We start from the raw sequence: 20,638 nt of genomic DNA on the forward strand, positions 1-20,638 counted from the left end.
TATATGTGTATGTATATATGTGTATGTATATATGTGTATATATATGTGTGTATATATATATATATGTGTATATATATGTATATATATATATACATACATATATATACATATACACACACAATTATTATTACAGCATTGAAAAATTGAAATGGCTGGTGGGTTGGTAGAATCGTGAAAGCATTGGACAACTGCATTGCAGTATTTCATCCACCTCTTTACATTCTGAGTTCAAATTCAGCTGAGGTCAGCTTTGCCTTTCGTCCTTCTGAGATGAATAAAATAAAGAACCAGTCAAGTACTGGGGTCAATGTAACCAACTAATCCTCTCCCCTCAAAAATTATTAGCCTGAACTAGATACAGTTATTGCATTGAAAAGGGTGATGAGTTGAGAGAATCTTTAGAGTATCAGATAAAATGCCCAGCAGTGATTGTTTTGGCTCTTTACATTCTGAGTTCAAATCTTGCTGAGGTCACTCAACTTTACTTTTTATCTTTCCACAGTTGAGAAAATATTTCTCAAATAGCAATCAAATTCTGAGGGACAGTGTAATTAGCTGCTCTCTTCCCCAAAATTTTTGGTTTGTTGTGTTTGTTAGAAATTAATATTACAACATTCGATATAAAATGCAGTTCTCAGCTAAATGCCTAATAGTATTTAGTTTTGGCCCACAGCATTATAAGTTCAAATCCAAATGTGAATTCAATCAAATATCAATATGCTCCTCTCTCCGAACAATAGGTTGCAATGAACCAAAGAAATTTTACCTGGTTGAGATGTATTTTTATTATCTAAAACTTAGATAAGGAAGCAAGCTGGTAGGATTGTTAATATATTGGACAAAATGCTTAGCAGCATTTCTTCTGACTCGTTACATTCCGAGTTCAACTTTATCTTCCATCTTGTTGGAGTCAATAAAATAAGTACCAGTTAAGCACTGGGAGTCAATGTGATTGACTATCCCAATTCACCTAAAATTGCAGGCCTTGTACCTAAATTTGAAACCATTATCTATCATATAGATATTACCTTCTATCTTTCCTTTCTAGGTCTTATTTAACAGGTTGAAAACTATACCACCAACTCTTTATATCTATAAAGACACTTCAAGTGTTTCCAGACAAGTGAATTAGTGAACCATATATTATATATATATGTGGTTTTCTTCTTTTTTTTTGTTTTTGTTTTTGACAATTCTTCTAAGAATAAATTTTCATTAGCTGCTGAAATGTTTTGTTAAAAGAGAACTTAACAAAAACAAAATTAAAAAAACAAAAAAAGAGAATTGCGAAAACCCAAAAAGAAATTGAACAATTTTTAAAGGAAACAATTGTGCTATGAATTTCCTTGAATTTACAATTCTTAAAAATCTTTTATGGTAATGAGTCCGAATGATCTGCCAAAGATCTTTCAGAATTATTTCTAGAAATTACAATTAGTGCCTATTTACTGTAAGAATATTTTGTATTAGTTCTTCTTGTCATTTTTGTCATTGTTGAATTAACATACATAACATATATATATATATATTCTGCTTTTGATATTTTTTGGGGCTTGTACTTCATTTTTCAGCTTAATGTCCAAAACAATACATATATTCATCTATGTGTCTATGTGTGTGAGCGTGTGTGTGGAAGTATGTTTAATGTAATTTATTAATTACCACAGTGCCTAACTTTTATCTATTCCTGATTTAGGTCTTTTATAGTAGCAGTGAAACGATTATCGTATTCTGTGACCAGACATTAAATTATATATATATATGAACTATATATATATATATATATATAATAATGATAATAAAATACATTAGATATATTATAGGAATGTCAGTATTTTCAGTTTTTTTTTTTTAATCTTAAATTCAAGAATTACTTCTGATAAATTCCTGTTAACAAATGTCACTTTAAAAACTAACAAAAAAAAAAATCAATGCTGGTGCTATGTTTGTTTTCTTATGTATTTTTAAATGACTCTCTCTCCCTCCCAAACTCTACTTCACTAACTTCATTTCTCTCAGTTTAAGTGGTAGTTTTTTAGGTGTTTTTTCATGACTACAATGGAAGGCATACCTGTTGAATTACAAGGTCTTTTCCTTTATCTTATTTAGTTTTTTTTTTCCTTCCAGGATTGCTAAAATATGTGCCATCATGTCTGGGTTAATTCAAACAACATTTCTTTCCTCCTTTTAATTTGTGGTCTTGAAGCAAAAGGCAAATGCCATTTTCTGCAGCCTCAGGTTAGCTTGTACCTTGAGTGAAATTGAGAATTGGTGAAACAGAAATGGTATAGAAGCCTGTCACAAGGATTATACCCCTGATAGGAGGGCACAGCTTTTGTCACACACACACAGTGTTGTGCTGATTCTGCCCGAAAATTGTGTAGAAGGTACATGTGTCTGTGGAATGCTCAGCCACTAACACAATGATGCAATTGATCAAACATGCTGAAGAATCATCCATCCATATATACACGTGTGTATATATATATTCTAAGTTTTTGTGAGTGATTTGGGGGCTGGAATGAGAAACTCCAAGTAATTACTTACACAGAATTGAATTATGCTACTCTACTCTACCTAGCAATATTGAATACTTTCATTTCACACTAGTGTGATATTACTATCTTATACATATATGTGTGTGTGCATGCATATGTATATATATATATATATATATAATTGAAGCACAATAACCATGGGGTGAATGTGACAGAATACTAAGTATAATTCTGTTGTGCTTTTTGTCAAAGCTAATCACTCTGCTCCAGTCTACCTTTCAACACACAAAATTGTTTTTTTTTTAATAATTCTTGTGAATGTCATGAGTTTCGTAAACCATTGAAACATCAGGACATCATTGAAGTCTTTGTCATTAAAGCAAGTCAGCCTGATAGAGGTCATTCTCCAAGCCAAGGGAAGAATTGGCCACAGCAATTTAAAGTAACAAAATGTTCGTTAATTTTGCAGTTTTGCTTCATAGTAAATGCCCAGTGGCACATATTTACAGCTAGGTGGAATGTCTGTTGAGACTGAAGCATGTTTGGTCATTAAACACAAAGTAGCACTGATGATAGGAATAGAACTACTATCCCTTCAATTGCTAGTCAAACATCCTATCATTTCAACCAGTGACAGCTAGTATGTTGAAATATTCTAGTCAAAACATTCATACATCTTATGTTTGCTCTCTGATTTACAACCAAGCTCAGTTGAAATAAAAACCATTCGCTTTAGATTATAAATTGTCTGACAAGAAAAAAGATGTTAATATATGCTCTCAGATGGTTTTGCTATTCTTAGTTTTCATTAGTGGACATTGCAGCTGTGTGTGTTTGTATGTGTGTACAGAGAGAGAGTAGGAGAAAGAGAGAGGGAGTCGTCATAAATGACCAATATTGGAAATGAAATTAACATTTTTTGGTGCTGAGGCAATTACTATATTGCACAATATTCTAACTGTACACATCACATTATTTTCTGGTTCTGGGCTCCAGTTCATTCTAAGTTCCCAGTACATTATGTGACATGTTTTTTTTTGTTGTTTCTTCTTGTTTTTGTGGGGATTTTTGTGTTTTTTAGGGGTGTGTGGGTGCCTACTTCAGCTCTTGGTAAAACAAAATGTGCGTCTTTAGTTTTTGCCATAGACTTTTATACATAACCTACAGCTCAGCTATAGCTTTATCATTGCTAGTCATTATATATATATATATATATATATATATATATAAATGAAAAAGAAATGCTACCTTTCAGCTAATGTATTTACTGAACTAGTTGTCTGTCATATTTATCCATACTTTTCTGTAGTTATCTTGTAAACATTTTAAAAGAAAGTTGAGTTATTTATTATAAACAAATAATGAAATTTGGAGATTGGCAGTATTTATGCATTTGATAAGGTGTTATTGTTATAATTTTTCTCTTCTTAGTTAATCCTCTCAATATATATCAGTTAATTTCGAATATTTGTTTTCTTATTCTTTGTCTAAATTCCTTTCAATTTCCTCCAAGCAGCTGAAATTTAATTGCACATTGACCGTGTAATTTAAATGTCAGATTAGGTTTTTAAAATTTAATTCTCCCGCTGTTATCATAGTCTAACTTTCATTTATGTTTTCATAATGCATAACTAAAACTAGCCTTATCCATTTAGCTCAAGTATATTGTTTATTTAGGTTCGTGCTCCTGATCTCAACACTAATTTCTTCCCTTTGTCATAAAACCTAAACTGATATACTATCCTCATCGCTAAAAGTTACAAAATGTCTGTATAAAATTAACCCTTTTGTTACCATATTGCTGTTGAAATACATTACTTTTATTAATTTTGAAAACAATGAATTTAGGAAAATAACTGTCACTTTTAAGCTGGTATTGGAACATAAATTAAATGAAAATTTGGTTGAAGGTCTGAATTTAAATCATTTTAGTGTAGAACCGGTGGTGGTATTAAAAGGCTTAAGCTCAGAACCTATCTTAAATATAAGCTTATTTTCCAGATTAAATTCAAAGAGATACTTTAAAATTATATTATTTTCATCTCCCATCCACATTAAAATATAGTTATAAACAATTTAGAAAATACAACTGGTTTTATAACCAAATAACCCAACTCTAGAGATATTTACTGCTTTCTTGGAGGCCTCTATTGAAATTTAGAAGCAAAATTTCTTTTTAAACAGGTGCTTTAGTTTACAAACATCAGTATATTTAAAATCTGTTTACTTTGATAGAGTTTTGGCTCAAAGCATTTTGTTTTATATCATATCAGAATAATTTGTATCAAGCCATCATTTCGAATTAATTAATTCTATTTCCTTAAATTTTGGAATTTTAGATGTAAGCAATCAATTTGTATTCTAGCATAGTTTTACCAACACTGGCGTTTGACTGTCTTTTCCTCTTTTTCTAAAAAAAATTTTAATTGTACATCTGAAATTGTAGATAATTTCGCTTTTTTACTGCATCTAAATTTTGAGATATTTTAAATTTTAAAAAAATTGAAATTTTAACAAATACTGATATAGAGCCTTAAATTGACTACATAACTTGAGATGACTGTGTATATAAAGCATTCAAATAGTGTGTCTAGTTTAAACACAATAAGGTATTGAGCAACTTTTATACAGCTCATTTACAGTTTTTTTTTGTGTGTATTTTTTATAAAACCAAGGTGACATTGCAACAAACTAGGTCAGTTTTAAAAGTAGGGAAATGTAAGCTAACTTTAAATCTTTTATGATTTCCTTTTAAAATACTTGAAACTTTTAAATCACATAAATAATATTGAATCAGTTTCAGTTGTTATAATCAGTAGACTACACTCTGTAATGATTCCCGATATTTTGAGCAGTGACACCTAGTAGCCAATAATTCCAGTCAGAAGAATTGAGCAGCAACAATTGAAGTTCTTACTGGCTCAATATAGTTCATTGATGTACTGAGCACAGTATAACTGAGTATTTTTTTTAGTATTTCAGTGCTAAGTCTACGACTTCCTACATAGCCAGAGCTATAATTCATAATTCAGAACTGTTTAACCAATTACATCTCTCACCACACCAAAATACTACTGTGATGTTTAATAAACTATAGCATAAAAATAACATGTTCTTTTGATGTCAAAATTAAAATAATACTGTAGAGATTCTACTCTTTCATAATTTTTTTAATTGAAAATAACATGGTGATTTCAAAGATAGAATTAACATTTACAATAGTCACTAATATATTAAAAAATAGACTTTTTTAAACAGTTCAAATCTAGCTTAATATCAACTTAGCATTTCATTGCTCAAGGTTCAATAAAAATTAGAAGTACTTAAGTTTAATTTAATTATATATATTTCCCCTCCTAGTCTAAAAGTAACAATTGGCCTAAGAATGCCTAAATAAAAGAAATAACTGTTCATTTCTATAGAGAAATAAGCTGTAGTCCTTTTCTTCTAGGTAAGCCATTAATTTGTCTCTGTAGTATAAGCACCAATGCTATGCAATGAGGTAGTAATATTTACAAACACTCTGGTTTTGTACAAAAGGGGGAAAATATTTAAATCAAAGACATGAATTTGATTAAATTAAATGAATTTTGGCAAAATTTCCCAATGGTTGAACAGTAAATATCCATTGTGTTAGTTTAAAGTGTTTTTTTGTTCTTTAGACATCAATTTCTTAACTATTTTATAAATAAAACACATTAAAAAATCACATTAATAGATAAGTATTTGATTTTACATTAGATTTAAACAAACTGTAGCTAACCAATTAATAAGTGTTAGGTTATTCAATATATATATATATATATTGGTTAAAATTCCAATATACTTTAAATCATTTCAAATGGGAACTAATAAAAATGGGTAATTCAAAATATGTAGAACATACACAATTTTAAATTATTGTCTTCTGTATGTTGTGTGCATATGTCTGTATTGTAGCCTGAACTGCAGTTGCTTGATACCCTGTTCAACATATACAACAAAAAAATAGAGATATTACACCACTTTTTTTTTTTTAAAGATGAACTGTATTGTATTGTAATTTAAGTTTGCTGTGTTTGAATAATTATGTTCTAACATCATCATCTGTTGTTCAGGAATAAATTAAGCTTCTAATAAAAGCAGTTTCGGTGGAGAACAAAAACTCCAAATGAAGACAATCTGTATTTGTGAGACCATTTTAATCTAAGCTATGATGCTTTAATTTTCTTTTGATAATCAATATAGCAACATGGTATACATTTTCAGTAAAAATGAAACTAAAGAAAAAAAAAAAAAAAAAAAAAAAAAAAAAACAAAGCAAAAAAGTTTTTAAAAAAATTTGTCGTGAAGAATTGTGTATTTTATACAGAATTTCTTATTAAAAAAATATAAAATGAGACTGAAAAATGGCCAACTTGTCAGTTGAAATTTAATGGGCACTAGTTGAGCTGCTAAGATCTTTGGAAATGTTATTTTCACTACCATGATTTTTAGAATGCTCAAATAATTGTATTGGGTTATTTTAAAAGCTGTGAAAGAAAATGTTAGTGGGTTTTTTTTTTGTTGTTGTTGTTGTTCCTTGTTTGTTTTGTGTGTATGTGTTTCAATTAACAGCTTGAAATTCCTAATTTCTTGAAACCACTGTTGTACATAAAGGAAAAAAAAAACAAAAACAAACCCATTTGGACTTTTTAATTTTGTGGATTTTCTTGAAAGTTAACATTCTTTATTAATGTCCGACTTCCAAAATTCTCTGTTCTGCAAAGTTTTGGATAATGTAAACTTCTTGATGATGACAGTATAATACAATTACAACGCTCAGTACATAAATAATAATAATAATATTGATGAGGATGCCTGAGTGTCGAGAAAAATGTACTTTGGGGCATATAAAACTCAGTACCTAGTGCATGAGTGAAAAACAGCAATGTTACTTTGGGCAAACAACACTCTGTACATAGTGCACGAGTATGGAAAAAAAAAAGAAGAAAAAAACAGAACAAAAACAATGTACTTTGGACAAAATAAATTTCTAAAAATTCTCATATACATTTTGTAAGTTTTTTTTTTTTCATCCTTTTCTTTTTGATAACAAACATCATCTCTATTTCTTCTGAGGTTACCTGTTGATCTTACTTCTCTAAAACCTTTCTCATTGTCCATTATCTCTGTGTCTGCCTTTCTTGTATAGATTGGATGGGTTGTCATGGGTTAAGTTGGTTCTTACTGGAAGTTACTTCCCTCCTGAATGTGTTGAACAGCCATGTCTCACCTTCACTCTAATCTATGATTAATTATTCCTTATATATAAAAAAAAACTTCTGCAGCTTTTGTTTTTAGTCCAACCGGAATAACACTAACAAGCTTATCAGTAATACTAATTAGCAAACACTAATTTGAGTTAGAATTTTTATCCAAAATTTACAGCTAAATTTACAAAAAAAAATCTTGATTGTCGTAAAGAGGGAAACAATATTGAAAAACTTCAATCTAAAAATAAAATTGAGGAGGAAATCTCAGATAAATGGGAAGGTCATTGTTGGATGATCAAAAAGTTGACAGAAAATGGTTGGGTGGGGGGGATGCTCAAAACCAAGCACGAAAAAAAAATAATTCAAAGGTATCAACTGATCAGGAAATAGTAAGAACATTAAAAATGTAGGAGTGTCCCCAGGTTAATGAAGGTTTTTAATGTATGAAATACAATTGGAGAAAGAAGAGTTTCGTTTTGGCAGACACTACTGAAGAGGTAAGGAGAGGCTGGTTAGTGACATCCAACTCAACATGGTTTAATCACATTAGTTGCTCTGTGGAAACAAGAAACTGATTGGTTAACAGATAACACCAGATGTCACTGAAAGGAACTATCACATACCACGGAAAATAGAGACAAGTGGAGGATCAGAGTTCACTGCAAGGTTCAGTTCTTGCATTGCAGTGGCTTGTATATCCCAATGGCTGATAGCTATGCACAGCAGAGTACAAACACCTGGTAGGATTTCTCATGCTGAACAGATCAAAGGACAGAAGCTGGACTAATATGGACCATCTCTTCCCAGAGGTAAAAATAGACTTTCTTAGGGCCAACACCTCCTACCTAGAAAAAGAAATGAAGTTACAAAAGCATCAATGAGAATTAAAGACCAGAAATCTCTAGGAGAAGGTTAGCCTTCTCTCCAGGGAAACATCCCCTTTTACTGAAGGAGTGGTCCTGTAGAGTCCAGAGTCAAAAACAGTGGAGCAAAGTCACCAATGGCCTCAGCTCCATAGGGAGCAAAGGGCTTAAGTAAGGAGGATCGGAGTCATGTGAATCTGAGCAAGCTTGACCCAATGATGATGATGATGATGATTCTAGCATAGAACACATCACAAAGCACCATAAAAAAAAATCACCCAAACAAATACTGAATCAAAACAAACCTCAACAGTAATCTAAGTATAATTTTTTTCTTCCTATTACAATCCCCAGAGCTAACAACAAACTTCTAATAAAAGCTAAGTGCTTTCTACCCAAAGCACACAGCAACAGCCAAAGTAGATGATGTATGTCATACAACCATATTACAATCAAAGCTGATTATACAACAATGCCTCACTTGCAAATTAGAAAGAACTATTTTATTGAACTAAGTAACTTTACCAAATACTTACATTACATTTTACAATTAACATAGCTACAGAACCAACACAACACTTAAAATAATTAACTGAACCTGCAAAATGCAAGACATACCAAACCATGATTGAGGTCTCAAAATCATGTGTCCTGTGCTTTGCTTGAAACAAATATGTCATGAAAACACTAGAACTGCAAGCTTTCAAATTACAAACCAACACAAACCATATTTAATACTAAGTCTTGTATTAATATATACATACCACTCCAGCCACTTTCTAAGCTATAAAACTTTAACAACTGCACAAATACCATCATAGACAAAGCACAACAATAATTCCTAATTAAAGTTCAAAATCAACAGTTTGGGAGAGAGTGTCAGTCAATTATATTGATCTCAGTATTTGACTAGGAATTTGTTTGTCATCCTTCCAGGACCAATAAAATGAATTTGATCTTAATGAGATTTGAACTCAGAATATAAAGAATACCACAAGGCCAAAGAAATAGGAGAAGTCAGTTTAAATCACCTCCAATACTTTTGGTGACAACTAGTCTAAAGACTTCAGCTGTGTTCCTCCAAAACATTTTCTCCTTCTCAATTAAATAAGATCCATATCCAGACACCAATAGCCTGGCCATGAAAATTGAATCTCTTATATTCTTTGTTTTGGTTTACCATCTGATATATACTCAAAACTATGTATTGTAACTTCCTTGAATTGTTAATCAGCACCACTGTATGTGACAAATTTGGTCTGAGAATTTTGAAACAAAGTACAGCAATGATAAAGCCCTGGGAAACTAAAAAAAAAGAGCAATATGCCATCTAAGAGTCATGGTAATCTTAAATCTAGATACAAATTAATGTTTTTAAATGCCTTCAGTTTTGTGACAAGATTCAGTTTTCGATTCTTTCATGAAAAGTACTGATCTACATTTCAATAGTCATAGAAATCTGTACATTCTTTATTCTGAGATGGTGTTTTTAGCATTGCTGGCTACATCACATTTCAGAAAAACACATTTTATTGTTGTGGAGGTCATGTGAAGGTTTGTGTTCATTCAAGCTTTTCAGCAATTCCTTGTGACTATGTGAACCAGTTGCAATAAGGGCTACTCATATAAATAAGCATATCAATACTTCTACTTGGAAGAGCAGGTTTCTCAAGATTGACAGTAAGGGGTGGTTATTGTGAATTACTGAATAAGGGCAACCTGGCAGGCATTGCATTTTTGTCAGTCCCAAGCAAGGTTGCACAATACTACTGAGAGAGTTGTGACAAGTTGTGGATTTGTTCTACATGAAGGACAGGCTGGTTTATGAAATAAACTGGTCATGTACAGAACAGATCCTCACTCAATGGAGCATCATTGATACCAGGAGCCACTAGTAGTCAACCTCAACTTTCACAAGGCCTTCGACAGTGTACATAGGGAATCCCTCTGAAACATTGTCATGTCTTATGGCATCCCACTGTGCTTTGTCAACATATTCAAAAGATTGTACGACAACTCAAGATAATGCATAAGAGCTGAATCTGGAGTGACAGAGTTTCTCAACAATGTCTCCGGGGTCAGGCAAGGCTACATCTTGTCTCCTCTACTGTTTATTCAGGCTGCTGATTTTGTCATGAGAAGCACAGTCAGTGGACCCAACAATGGAATCCTGTAGATAGATACAGAAAACAATGCAAATCTGTAAGAGTTGACAATGTGTGGAGAAGCTCAGGCTGAGGACCAGTACACACATTGAAGATGAAAGTGATGAAAGCAAGCAATACCATGAACCAAGAAATAGCTATCAACATCCACCTGCATAAAATAGAATTGAACCAGTTCCCCAATCTGGGCAGTGTTGTAAGCACTGGTGATGTAGAACTGGACATAGATTGCAGGACTGGAAAGACAGCATCAGTGTTCCAGCATATGCATTCCATCTGAGCAGCCTCAAACATCAGCATTGATGTGAAATTTCATCTATATAACTCCATTGTTCTACCTACCGCAATGCAGACTCATGAAGCTTGTAAGAGCATAGTAAGGACAACTAGTAAACTAAATGTATACCATTAAAGGTGCATCAGAAAGATCCTGAGGGGTCAACTGGTAGAATTGTCTCACCAATGAAGAAATTCTGAGAAAAGCAAGGCCACAACCATTGCAAGAAATTGTAGCAGAGTGCCAACTCTACTTGGTTGGTCACATTTGGTATTTGTAGCACAGAGTGACAGAAATAAGATTCTTTTCTGAAAATATTTCTGAAGTAGAGAGATAAAGTAGATCCTTAATCTTTCCATAAATCACTGTGATGCAGTATTGGACTACAGTTACTATTAAATACATAAAATATACAATATTTTCCTAAATAGACAATTTTCTCCAAACATACCTTTACCAGAAAAATCTTTCACCTCTTTTAAACAGCTAAGTTAACTGAAGCTATGCAGAATTAAATGTCCAAACTTATAGACACCAACAACTGAAACCACAATTCATGAGCAAGAATTTAATACCTTATCCACTTGGTCATTTCATATCTAAAGGCAAACATTTAATTACTTAAACAGAACCTTCTATTGAATCTTCTTTTAAAAATATTTTTCATGCTCTTCCAGCAACAGCAATTTTAGAGTGAAAAAGTATTCTTATTTTCCAATTTTTTATTGAAAGAAAATCAAGTTGTTTGAGCTATAATTTCTCATAGTTTTAAACCTGAGATTTGATAGTGTTGTAACTATTGTTTTCTATATTGACAGAATCATTAGAGTGCTGTACAAAATACCTTGCAGTCTTTATCCCAACTATTTGTTCCAAGTTCAAATTTGCCTTTCGTTTCACTGGGGTCTACAAAAAGTACTGGACAAGTACTGGGAGTTAAATTAACTGACTAATTTTCTCTCCCTATAATTGCTGGTTTAAATAAAAAATAAGTAAATGTATGTATGCATGCATGCACATACGTATGTATGTATTATTAACATTTAACATCCATTTTCCACTGCAATCTCTACTCCCTACTTGCACCTTCTTGGCAATATCTGACCATGTATATTATGACCTCTGTATCTCTCCTTTTCTTACTCTACCATCACATCTAAGCTCTGATCTTTGTTACTTGTGAGTATACCCTGGCACTTTACCATCTCTCTCATGTTCTCCCTTACACTTTTGCTGTTTCTATCTCTCTATTTCCCTTGCTCTTCCCTCTGGCTGGGTAACCATGGATCTCCTCTACAGCAGCATACCTGTTTCTGCCCTCATCCTTGATCACTGTTTCTCTCCTTTTTCTTTTCTCTCTGACTAGGAAACCAATTATCTCTTTTACATCAGCGCACCTGTTTCTGTCCTCTTTCTTGTATCTCTCTCTCTCTCTTCTTCTCCACCTCTCTCTCTCCCTCTCTTCTCTCTTTCTCTATAGCAAGACATGCACCTCCTCTATAGCAAGACACCTGTTTCTGCCTCTCTGTCACACTCTAACCTTTTATCCCCTAACACACGTTCCCCTCCTCAAATACCCTGCCCCTCTCAAAATTCCATATCTTGCAAGTTACTTGGTGACCCTGGCAGTGCTGGTGCCAAGTAAAAAGCATCCAGCCGACACTCTTAAGTGGTTGGCATTTGGAAGGGCATCCAGCTGAAAAAATCATGCCAAAACTAACCTCACCTGAGCTAGTGCCATGTAAAAAGCACTGAGTCCACTCTGCAGAGTGGCTGGTGTTAGGAAGGGCATCCAGTTGTAAAAACCCGGTCAGAACAGACACAGTAGCCGGAGGTAGTTTTCTACTTGGCTGGCTCCTGTCAACCATCCTACCCCTGCTTGGTATACAGACGTTAAATGATCAAGATCATGATCATGATGATTTTATATATATATATATATATATATATACAGTCCCGCTGGACTGGCTCCTGTGCAGATGGCACGTAAAATACACCATTTCGAGCATGGCCATTGCCAGTACCCCCTGACTGGCCTTCGTGCCGGTGGCATGTAAAAGCACCCACTACACTCTCTGAGTGGTTGGCGTTAAGAAGGGCATCCAGCTGTAGAAACTCTGCCAAATCAGATTGGAGCCTGGTGTAACCATCTGGTTTCACCAGTCCTCAGTCAAATCGTCCAACCCATGCTAGCATGGAAAGCGGATGTTAAACGATGATGATGAAAGCATTTAATTTCCTTGGAAAGAAAAAATTATCAAATTAGCAGAGAATTCGATATTAGCAAAAAAAAAAAAAGAAAACAAAAGTTACCAAAACAACAAACAACTGCAGCCAGTATATGATAAAGGAAAGTGATGAGTGTCAAAAATATTAAAACTGGAGCAATAGTAAAAGCCTTCAACAATACGGAGAAATAGAACAAGACTTAAAAATTCATATTGAACTAACATCTTTGCTTGAAGTCTCTAGTATCAAAGAAAGCTAAGTTTGTATGAAAACAGAAATGTATGTATAAAACTACTCAGAAAGAAAGCAACTAAGTGACCTTAGTCACTCAAACTGAATAACTCCCAAGCAATGCTGATGTACAGCCACTTAGTTCCTTATCATGTGACCATTTCCAACAGATAGATAAAGGGGCAGATTTTAATCTATAAGAACGTAAAAATCAACAAAATTAATACGTTTCCTGTGATAAATATAGGCGTTATTTACATAAATTTTACATCTGATACCCACCGCAATGTGACGTCTTATACCTAAGAGCTGAATCCATGTGAATGGAGAAACATAGTTTTTTTGATTTAAATATGGAAAGTATTTAAAAGGTATTCCTGTCGGTGGTATGTAAACTACATTACCAAGGTTATCCTTATCAGGACTATTCTGAAAAAGAAAATAAACAAATTTCAAGATATAAATTTTGGTCACTGTTTAGTATCATTACTACTCAAATCTTTTTCAGAGATTTTAAAACCAGCTACTTTACTCTTTTACTTGTTTCAGTCTTTTGACTGTGGCCATGCTGGAGCACCGCCTTTAGTCGAGCAAATCGACCCCAGGACTTATTCTTTGGAAGCCTAGTACTTATTCTATCGGTCTCTTTTGCCTAACCGCTAAGTTACGGGGACATAAACACACCAGCATCGGTTGTCAAGCGATGTTGGGGGGACAAACACATACATACATATATATATATATATACATATATACGACAGGCTTCTTTCAGTTTCCGTCTACCAAATCCACTCACAAGGCATTGGTCGGCCCGAGGCTATAGTAGAAGACACTTGCCCAAGATGCCACGCAGTGGGACTGAACCCGGGACCATGTGGCTGGTAAACAAGCTACTTACCACACAGCCACTCCTATGCGTCTTTAGCTCATCAAAAAAAAAAAATATCTTTCAATTATTAATAATTTCTGGATTACCGTCTACTGCCGATTTATTAGCTTTTCACATCTAAGGTGGCAGATAAAGTATTTGCAAATTTAGATATTTGATTATTGTTACAGCATCTGTTAATAGAGTTGACGCAGTGTTTCTTTCTTCTAATTGTGAAATTGGAGGCGGTCAGCCAGGAAAACTGAGTCAAACAGAGTTATGTCCCTTGCTTAAAGACTCCATAAGTGAGGCAACAAATTTAGTAACAAAGCAGCTATAGTTTTTTTTTTTTTTAATGAAAACTATTACATTGAGTTAAAATAGGCTTTCATAAACTATTTAACATTTGAAATTTCTCTCATTTAATTGTGGAAATCTTCATAAAGAAGTTTTGAAATGCTATAATTGCCTATATATTATTAACAAGACATGTAACAAAAATAAACAGAAACACAAAAATATTTACGAACTACATTTGTCAAGGGAGACAACTTGACATGAAAACTATTAAACTTTAGCATTACAATTGAAATTATCATACTTACAATTCCATAACAATGAATTCCTATAGAATTTGCAAGATAACGGTCTTTTGGAAATTCTGAAGGGACATCTGACAAGCTTGCGTATGGCTCAGGTTTCCAATTGAACAGCTGAAGTAAACAGAGAAATTAACAATTCTTCTGTTTTCATAAAAAAAATTATTTTTTAGAATTATTTTTAAGCTCTAGGCAGATATTTAACATAGTGCTTTCTATTATAGGTAACAGAATTTGCTGCTGGTGGTGGTGGTGGTGGCAGCTGGGTTAGTCGATTACATCAACCCCAATGTTCGACTGGGATACTTTATTTTATTGATACTAAAAGGTAAAGTTGACTATGGCAGAATTTTAACTCAAAACATAAAGCCAGAATGAATGCCATGATAAACATTTTGTCTGGCATGCTAACAATTCTGCCACCTTATATAACATAACAATAACAACTTTCAGCAGTATTTTCTCAATGAATTAACTTTGCCATTCAAAAAGATATTACATAGAATTAAAAACATATTTTTCAGCATAACTAGTTACATTCTATTGAAAATATTCATTTGTGTTAACTAGGTACAGAGCCACCTCTTATAAGAGAGGATACATATGTCTTGCAAACAACTCGCACATGCAAGTGCTACCAGTCAAGAACTCCGCATACCGGAAGCCAGCAAGTGTATGGGGTCATCAGGAGAGAATGCACGCCGTTTCGAGGCCTACCTCTCGACGGCATCAATGCGCACCGGCCCCCCTCACTGATATGAGGCCCCGCTTGCTAGATCAACTGATTATTAAAACAAAGCTCAATATTTCTCTAGCCATCGCTCATCGTCTCTTTTTAACCAAATCCAGTGGCTAGCCTTCTCCCCTGCAGTTTGGATATCGGTAATGGTGGTATTTACCTTACGATTAGTTAGGCCTAACGATAACAGCAGTCGTCTCACACTGTATCCTACAAATCCTCTACATCCGACTTCGATTGGAAAATGCTCCGCTTTCCAGCCTGCGTCTTCACATTTCTCGAGGAGGTTTTCATAACGGTCTATCTTTTGAGCCCGCACGGCATACATATTATCTTCATGAGGAACCGTTAACTCAACTAGATTTACAACTTTTCTTCTTTCACACCACATTAAATGTCAGGTTTTTCCATAACTGGGATTGGAAAGAATGCTTGGCACCCAGGCAAATCTGCATTCACTTCCCAATAGTCGTTCCACTTTTCATTTCTCACAGGAAGTTTCTTGTTCATATATGCCTATCATTATTTGGTGTCCAGTTTGCCATGCTTCCAGGTCGGATGGGTCTTCTCTAGCCCAATGTCTTGCCAATTGTTGTGATTCTTTGTCCCTTCCTTCATGAGGTTCAATCTCCAAATATCTCTTCTCCATGCTTACTCCTCTAACACCCATATCACTTATCCTTCTATTTCTCATCTGCCACATTACACATCTATCTGTTACCCATGTTTCTTTAAGCCATGATTTTATCTCTCTTGCTCTTCCTGCTCCTATTACTCATCTCTGATTCACTTTATCTTTTCCTCAAATTCGTCAGTGTAACTAAGAATGGCAGTGCATCTCTCCAGCTCATCACATATAGCACACACACCCATGCTTTTATTGCTCATTTTCTGCTTGCCATACATCACAATCTTTCAGCCACACTTACCACATGTCTATCAATCACTTCCTTGACTTCTTAATTCTCTATGCTTCCAATATGTCTGAGGATGACAGTAGATCTCTTCTGTTTGACACACGTTGCTTTCAGTGTAACTAAGGATTTTGTTGCACTTATTCTGACCCTTTCCCCAATGCTGCTTTTAACCACTCACGTGTACAAGACCCACCTATTTCCCATTTTCCATGCAACCATTCACATCACTTGTCCCCATCACATATCCTGTGTATAGGTGACTACATCGGACCACTTGTTCCCAGTTCTCTCTATTTCCTTCTCCCCCCCCCCATACTGTTTGTCATCACCACATATCATTCTGATTGCCAGAATACACTTGTTCTTTCTTTCCTATGTATCCTAAGCCTCTGTCATCACTCTCTCTCTCCCTCTCTTCTGGATTACATACACCTCTGTCATCCCTTCTACATTGCATTGCCTTGAATATACACATCGATCTCAGAATTTTATACCTTCCTATCACTCCACTCCTTGTCACATATGCACCTCATCACTAATTTTTCTGCCTCTATCAGATCTGCTCCACATCTGTAAAGAGGCTGATGAGTAAACAAAGACAATGAGACTGTGAGGTCCCTTCACTTATGTCAAGGTCATGGTACCACTTTCATTCTGGTGCCACAAAAGATGTACCCAGTACACTCTGTAAAGTGTGAGATAGCAAGATGATTTTAGCTTTATCAAGGATATGACATCTCTCTGGTGCTACTAAAAAAGCATCTTGTACACTGTATAGTGGTTGGTCTTAGGAAAGGCATCCAACCACAGAAATCAAGCCAAGGATGAAGCATGAATACAATAAGGTCCCCAACCCATTTACATGAGAAGGATCCCCTAAATATGTGCTAACTCTGACAGTGAAATCCACCCAACCTACACCAGCATAGAAAGCAAATGTAAAATAGTGATGAAAATATAACATGCATAACAAACTACTAAATATGCAATAAAATATAAGAAAAATACTAGAGAACTAACCTTATTGACTCTAACAATAAAGCATGGTTTGCCAATGGAAAAACCAAAATTAGTTTTCTTATTACATAATGAACCGTCAGGGAAAAGAGCTGATTTTTCTAGCTGTTGAACACTATCATCTTTCTTATCTGTTAGTATTGAACAATTCCCATCTTTATGACATTTTATGCCATGCTTCTCTGAAATGAAAGTAAAACTAATATTAACAATTAGATATAGAATAATAAGCTCATGTATCAACACACTTGTTGATGAAAGAAAATAATAAATGATTTGAGATCTACTCTGCTTCTGTTACTAATATAAATCAATACAAGTATAAAAGATTTCCATCTTGTTTTGACTTTAAAAATCTGTGACAGTAACTTCTTTGCAGGAAACAAATATCTGAAGTAACACTAAGGTGGTAAGCTGGCAGAATCATTAGCAAGCTGGGCAAAAATGCTTTGCAGCATGTTGTCCATCTTTATGTTCTGAGTTCAAATCCACCAAGGTCAACTTTGCTTTTCATTCTTTTGAAGTCAATAAAATAAGTACCAGTTAAATTCTGTGGCTGATGTAGTCAACTTATCCCTGCCCCTGAAATTTTTAGCCTTGCTCTGAAGTAGAACTAACAAGCAGAATCAGTGGAGCATTGGATAGAATACCTCATAGTATTTGTAATGACTCTTTGCATGCTGAGTTCAGATCTCACCAAAGTCAACTTTGCCTTTTATCCGTTTGGGGTTGATAGAAAAACACCGATCTTGGGCAGATGAGTGGTGAAACTGTTATAAGACAAGTCTTGCAACATCTATTTTAATTCTTTGTGTTTTGACAGGAATGCTTGTGATGACACTAGTGCCAAGTTGTATTGGCTCCAACTTGGTGACCTTTCCTTTGGATAAACATTGATGGAGTGGAGAAGAGAGGCATGCATGCTCGGACAACTGTAAATCCTCCTCAATAATATTTTACTCAGACCTCTACACACACGTGAAAGGGCATGATGAGTATAGTTTGTACAAAGATAGACACTATACTCTGAAAACAATTCTATCTATTCCTTTCTTAAATTTTCAACTGTCTTCTTCAGACAGGGAAAAGAGATATTAAAGAATTTATTGCCAATAACAGACTGCAGGGTTATCCCATGCCAACAAATTAGAGCTCCTTTATTGGCCAACCACTCCATCATTCCAGACCCCAATGACTTCCTCTTTGTGCCATACTATGATGCTTGTGTACAAACAGTATTGCTACAGGGTAGTGAGATGTGGGCTGTGAATACAGAGGATGTGTGAAGGCCCAAAAGAAATCAAGCTAGCATGTTCCACTGAATGTGCAATGTCAGTGTGCATGTATGATAAAATATGTGTTGAGAGAGAAACTGTGCATAAGAGGCATCAGATGAAGTGTACAAGGGAGAAGACTTTCTTGGTATGGTCATGTGATGCATATGGATGAGGATAGCTGCATAAAACATACTGATCCATAAATGCGTATGGAACCTGTAAAAGAGATAGACCCAGGGAGACATAGGACAAAGCAGTGAAAAGTGACCTTCAGATGTTGAGCCTCATAGAGATGACAAAGAACTAAGTTGATCAGTGATTTGCTGTGCTTGAGAAGATACACTTATCTAAGCAAAAATGAGGCCCTGAAAGCACATTGCTCATTTTCATGTCCCTTTCTCCAACAACTCCTCCCACAAACATCCTCCCTCCCTCCATTTGTGTTCACAACTCACTGCATTCCCTCACCTCTACCTCCTACACTTTTACAAACTTACATGATCACTCACCCCATCTTATCTTCTGTACCATTTATATACCCCTCCCTCGTCAGGGTGTGTCCCAATATCTTCTTCAAAATCTCCTCTCCCTGCTTTTCTAACTGGGGTAGCTATATATCTCCTCTACTGCAAGACATTTGTTTCTATCCCTCTATTTATACTCTTAACCTCTCATCACCTGACATAAAACCTCATCACCTCAATGCTACTGCCTTCTCTGTTAAAGAGTTTTGTCTTGCTAAGTGACCTCACTGATGCTGGTGCCATGGAAAAAGCATCCAGTACATTCTACAAAATGTTTCGTGTTAGGAAGGGCATGCATTGGGGTCCAATGCCTAAGCAGTGAGTAGTGTTCATTGCAGTCAGTTCCTGTCAAAGCATCCAACCTATGTCAGCATTGAAAACAGATGTTAAATGATGATGACTGAAAGCAATCATTTCTAGGAAGCTGAGCACTTTGAATGAACCCAAAAATATTTGAAGAAAAGGTTCTGCTCTAATCATACAGAGAAAGTACGGACTCTGCAAACTGCAGCAAAGTAACCCATTTAGAAGACTTTGGATAGGCATTGATGGTGTAAATAAAAACTGACAGAGCATAGAGATAAGACAGCTGAAGAGTTCTGATGCAGACACCCCTCTGTGTGTTTTATTGTGTCACTGACACCACAGCCCACATTCTAAAATGGTTGGGCATAGGAAAAGCAACTGAGTGTGAAAGTCATGATATACATATATACAAGAGCAAAGATTGGTAATTGGTTAGTTACCAGTTGCCATATGTGCCAGAGGAAGAACCTATCCACCCATGCCAATGTAGAAAAAAGAGCATAAAATGATGAATGTGATGAGGATATGAATCATACCTTTAAGGCTCTTTTCAATCTTTGCTATATATGAGGCAGCATGATCCATGTCCTTTACTCTAAAGTATACAGGACCTTCAATATCTACAGGTATAACAACTACACCTGCATTAAGGAGAAATAAGATATTATTTTAGAGTTTTTATAAATATTTTAAAACCATTTAAATAATTGAAATTTATCAAATAATTCATTGGCAACTAGTAAAATTCAAAGTCAGTAGTAAGAAGTCGTCAAAAGATAACTGTAAAATATAATTTTCATCTCTGTCTGATGACATTTTAAGTGTTTTTATTGTTTCTCAAGCAACACACAGAGAGAGGGAGAGAGAGAGAGAGAGAGAGAGAGAGAGAGAGAG

General features: G+C 34.6%; 1 protein-coding gene across 1 annotated transcript in view; it reads right to left on the minus strand.

Moving 5' to 3' along the window:
• Positions 1 to 6,503: 6,503 nt before the first annotated feature.
• Positions 6,504 to 20,638, minus strand: part of LOC106882930 (sodium/potassium-transporting ATPase subunit beta) — a 37,396-nt gene continuing 23,261 nt past the window's right edge. The window contains exons 3-6 of the mRNA XM_014933773.2: positions 20,281 to 20,385; positions 17,641 to 17,819; positions 14,971 to 15,078; positions 6,504 to 13,926 (exon numbers count right to left, since the gene is read on the minus strand). Coding sequence (XP_014789259.1) covers positions 13,687 to 13,926; positions 14,971 to 15,078; positions 17,641 to 17,819; positions 20,281 to 20,385 — 632 coding nt within the window. The 3' untranslated portion in view covers positions 6,504 to 13,686. The remainder of the gene's footprint in view (positions 13,927 to 14,970; positions 15,079 to 17,640; positions 17,820 to 20,280; positions 20,386 to 20,638) is intronic.

This window comes from Octopus bimaculoides, chromosome 2, assembly GCF_001194135.2.
Source record: "Octopus bimaculoides isolate UCB-OBI-ISO-001 chromosome 2, ASM119413v2, whole genome shotgun sequence".
NCBI lineage: Eukaryota > Metazoa > Mollusca > Cephalopoda > Octopoda > Octopodidae > Octopus > Octopus bimaculoides.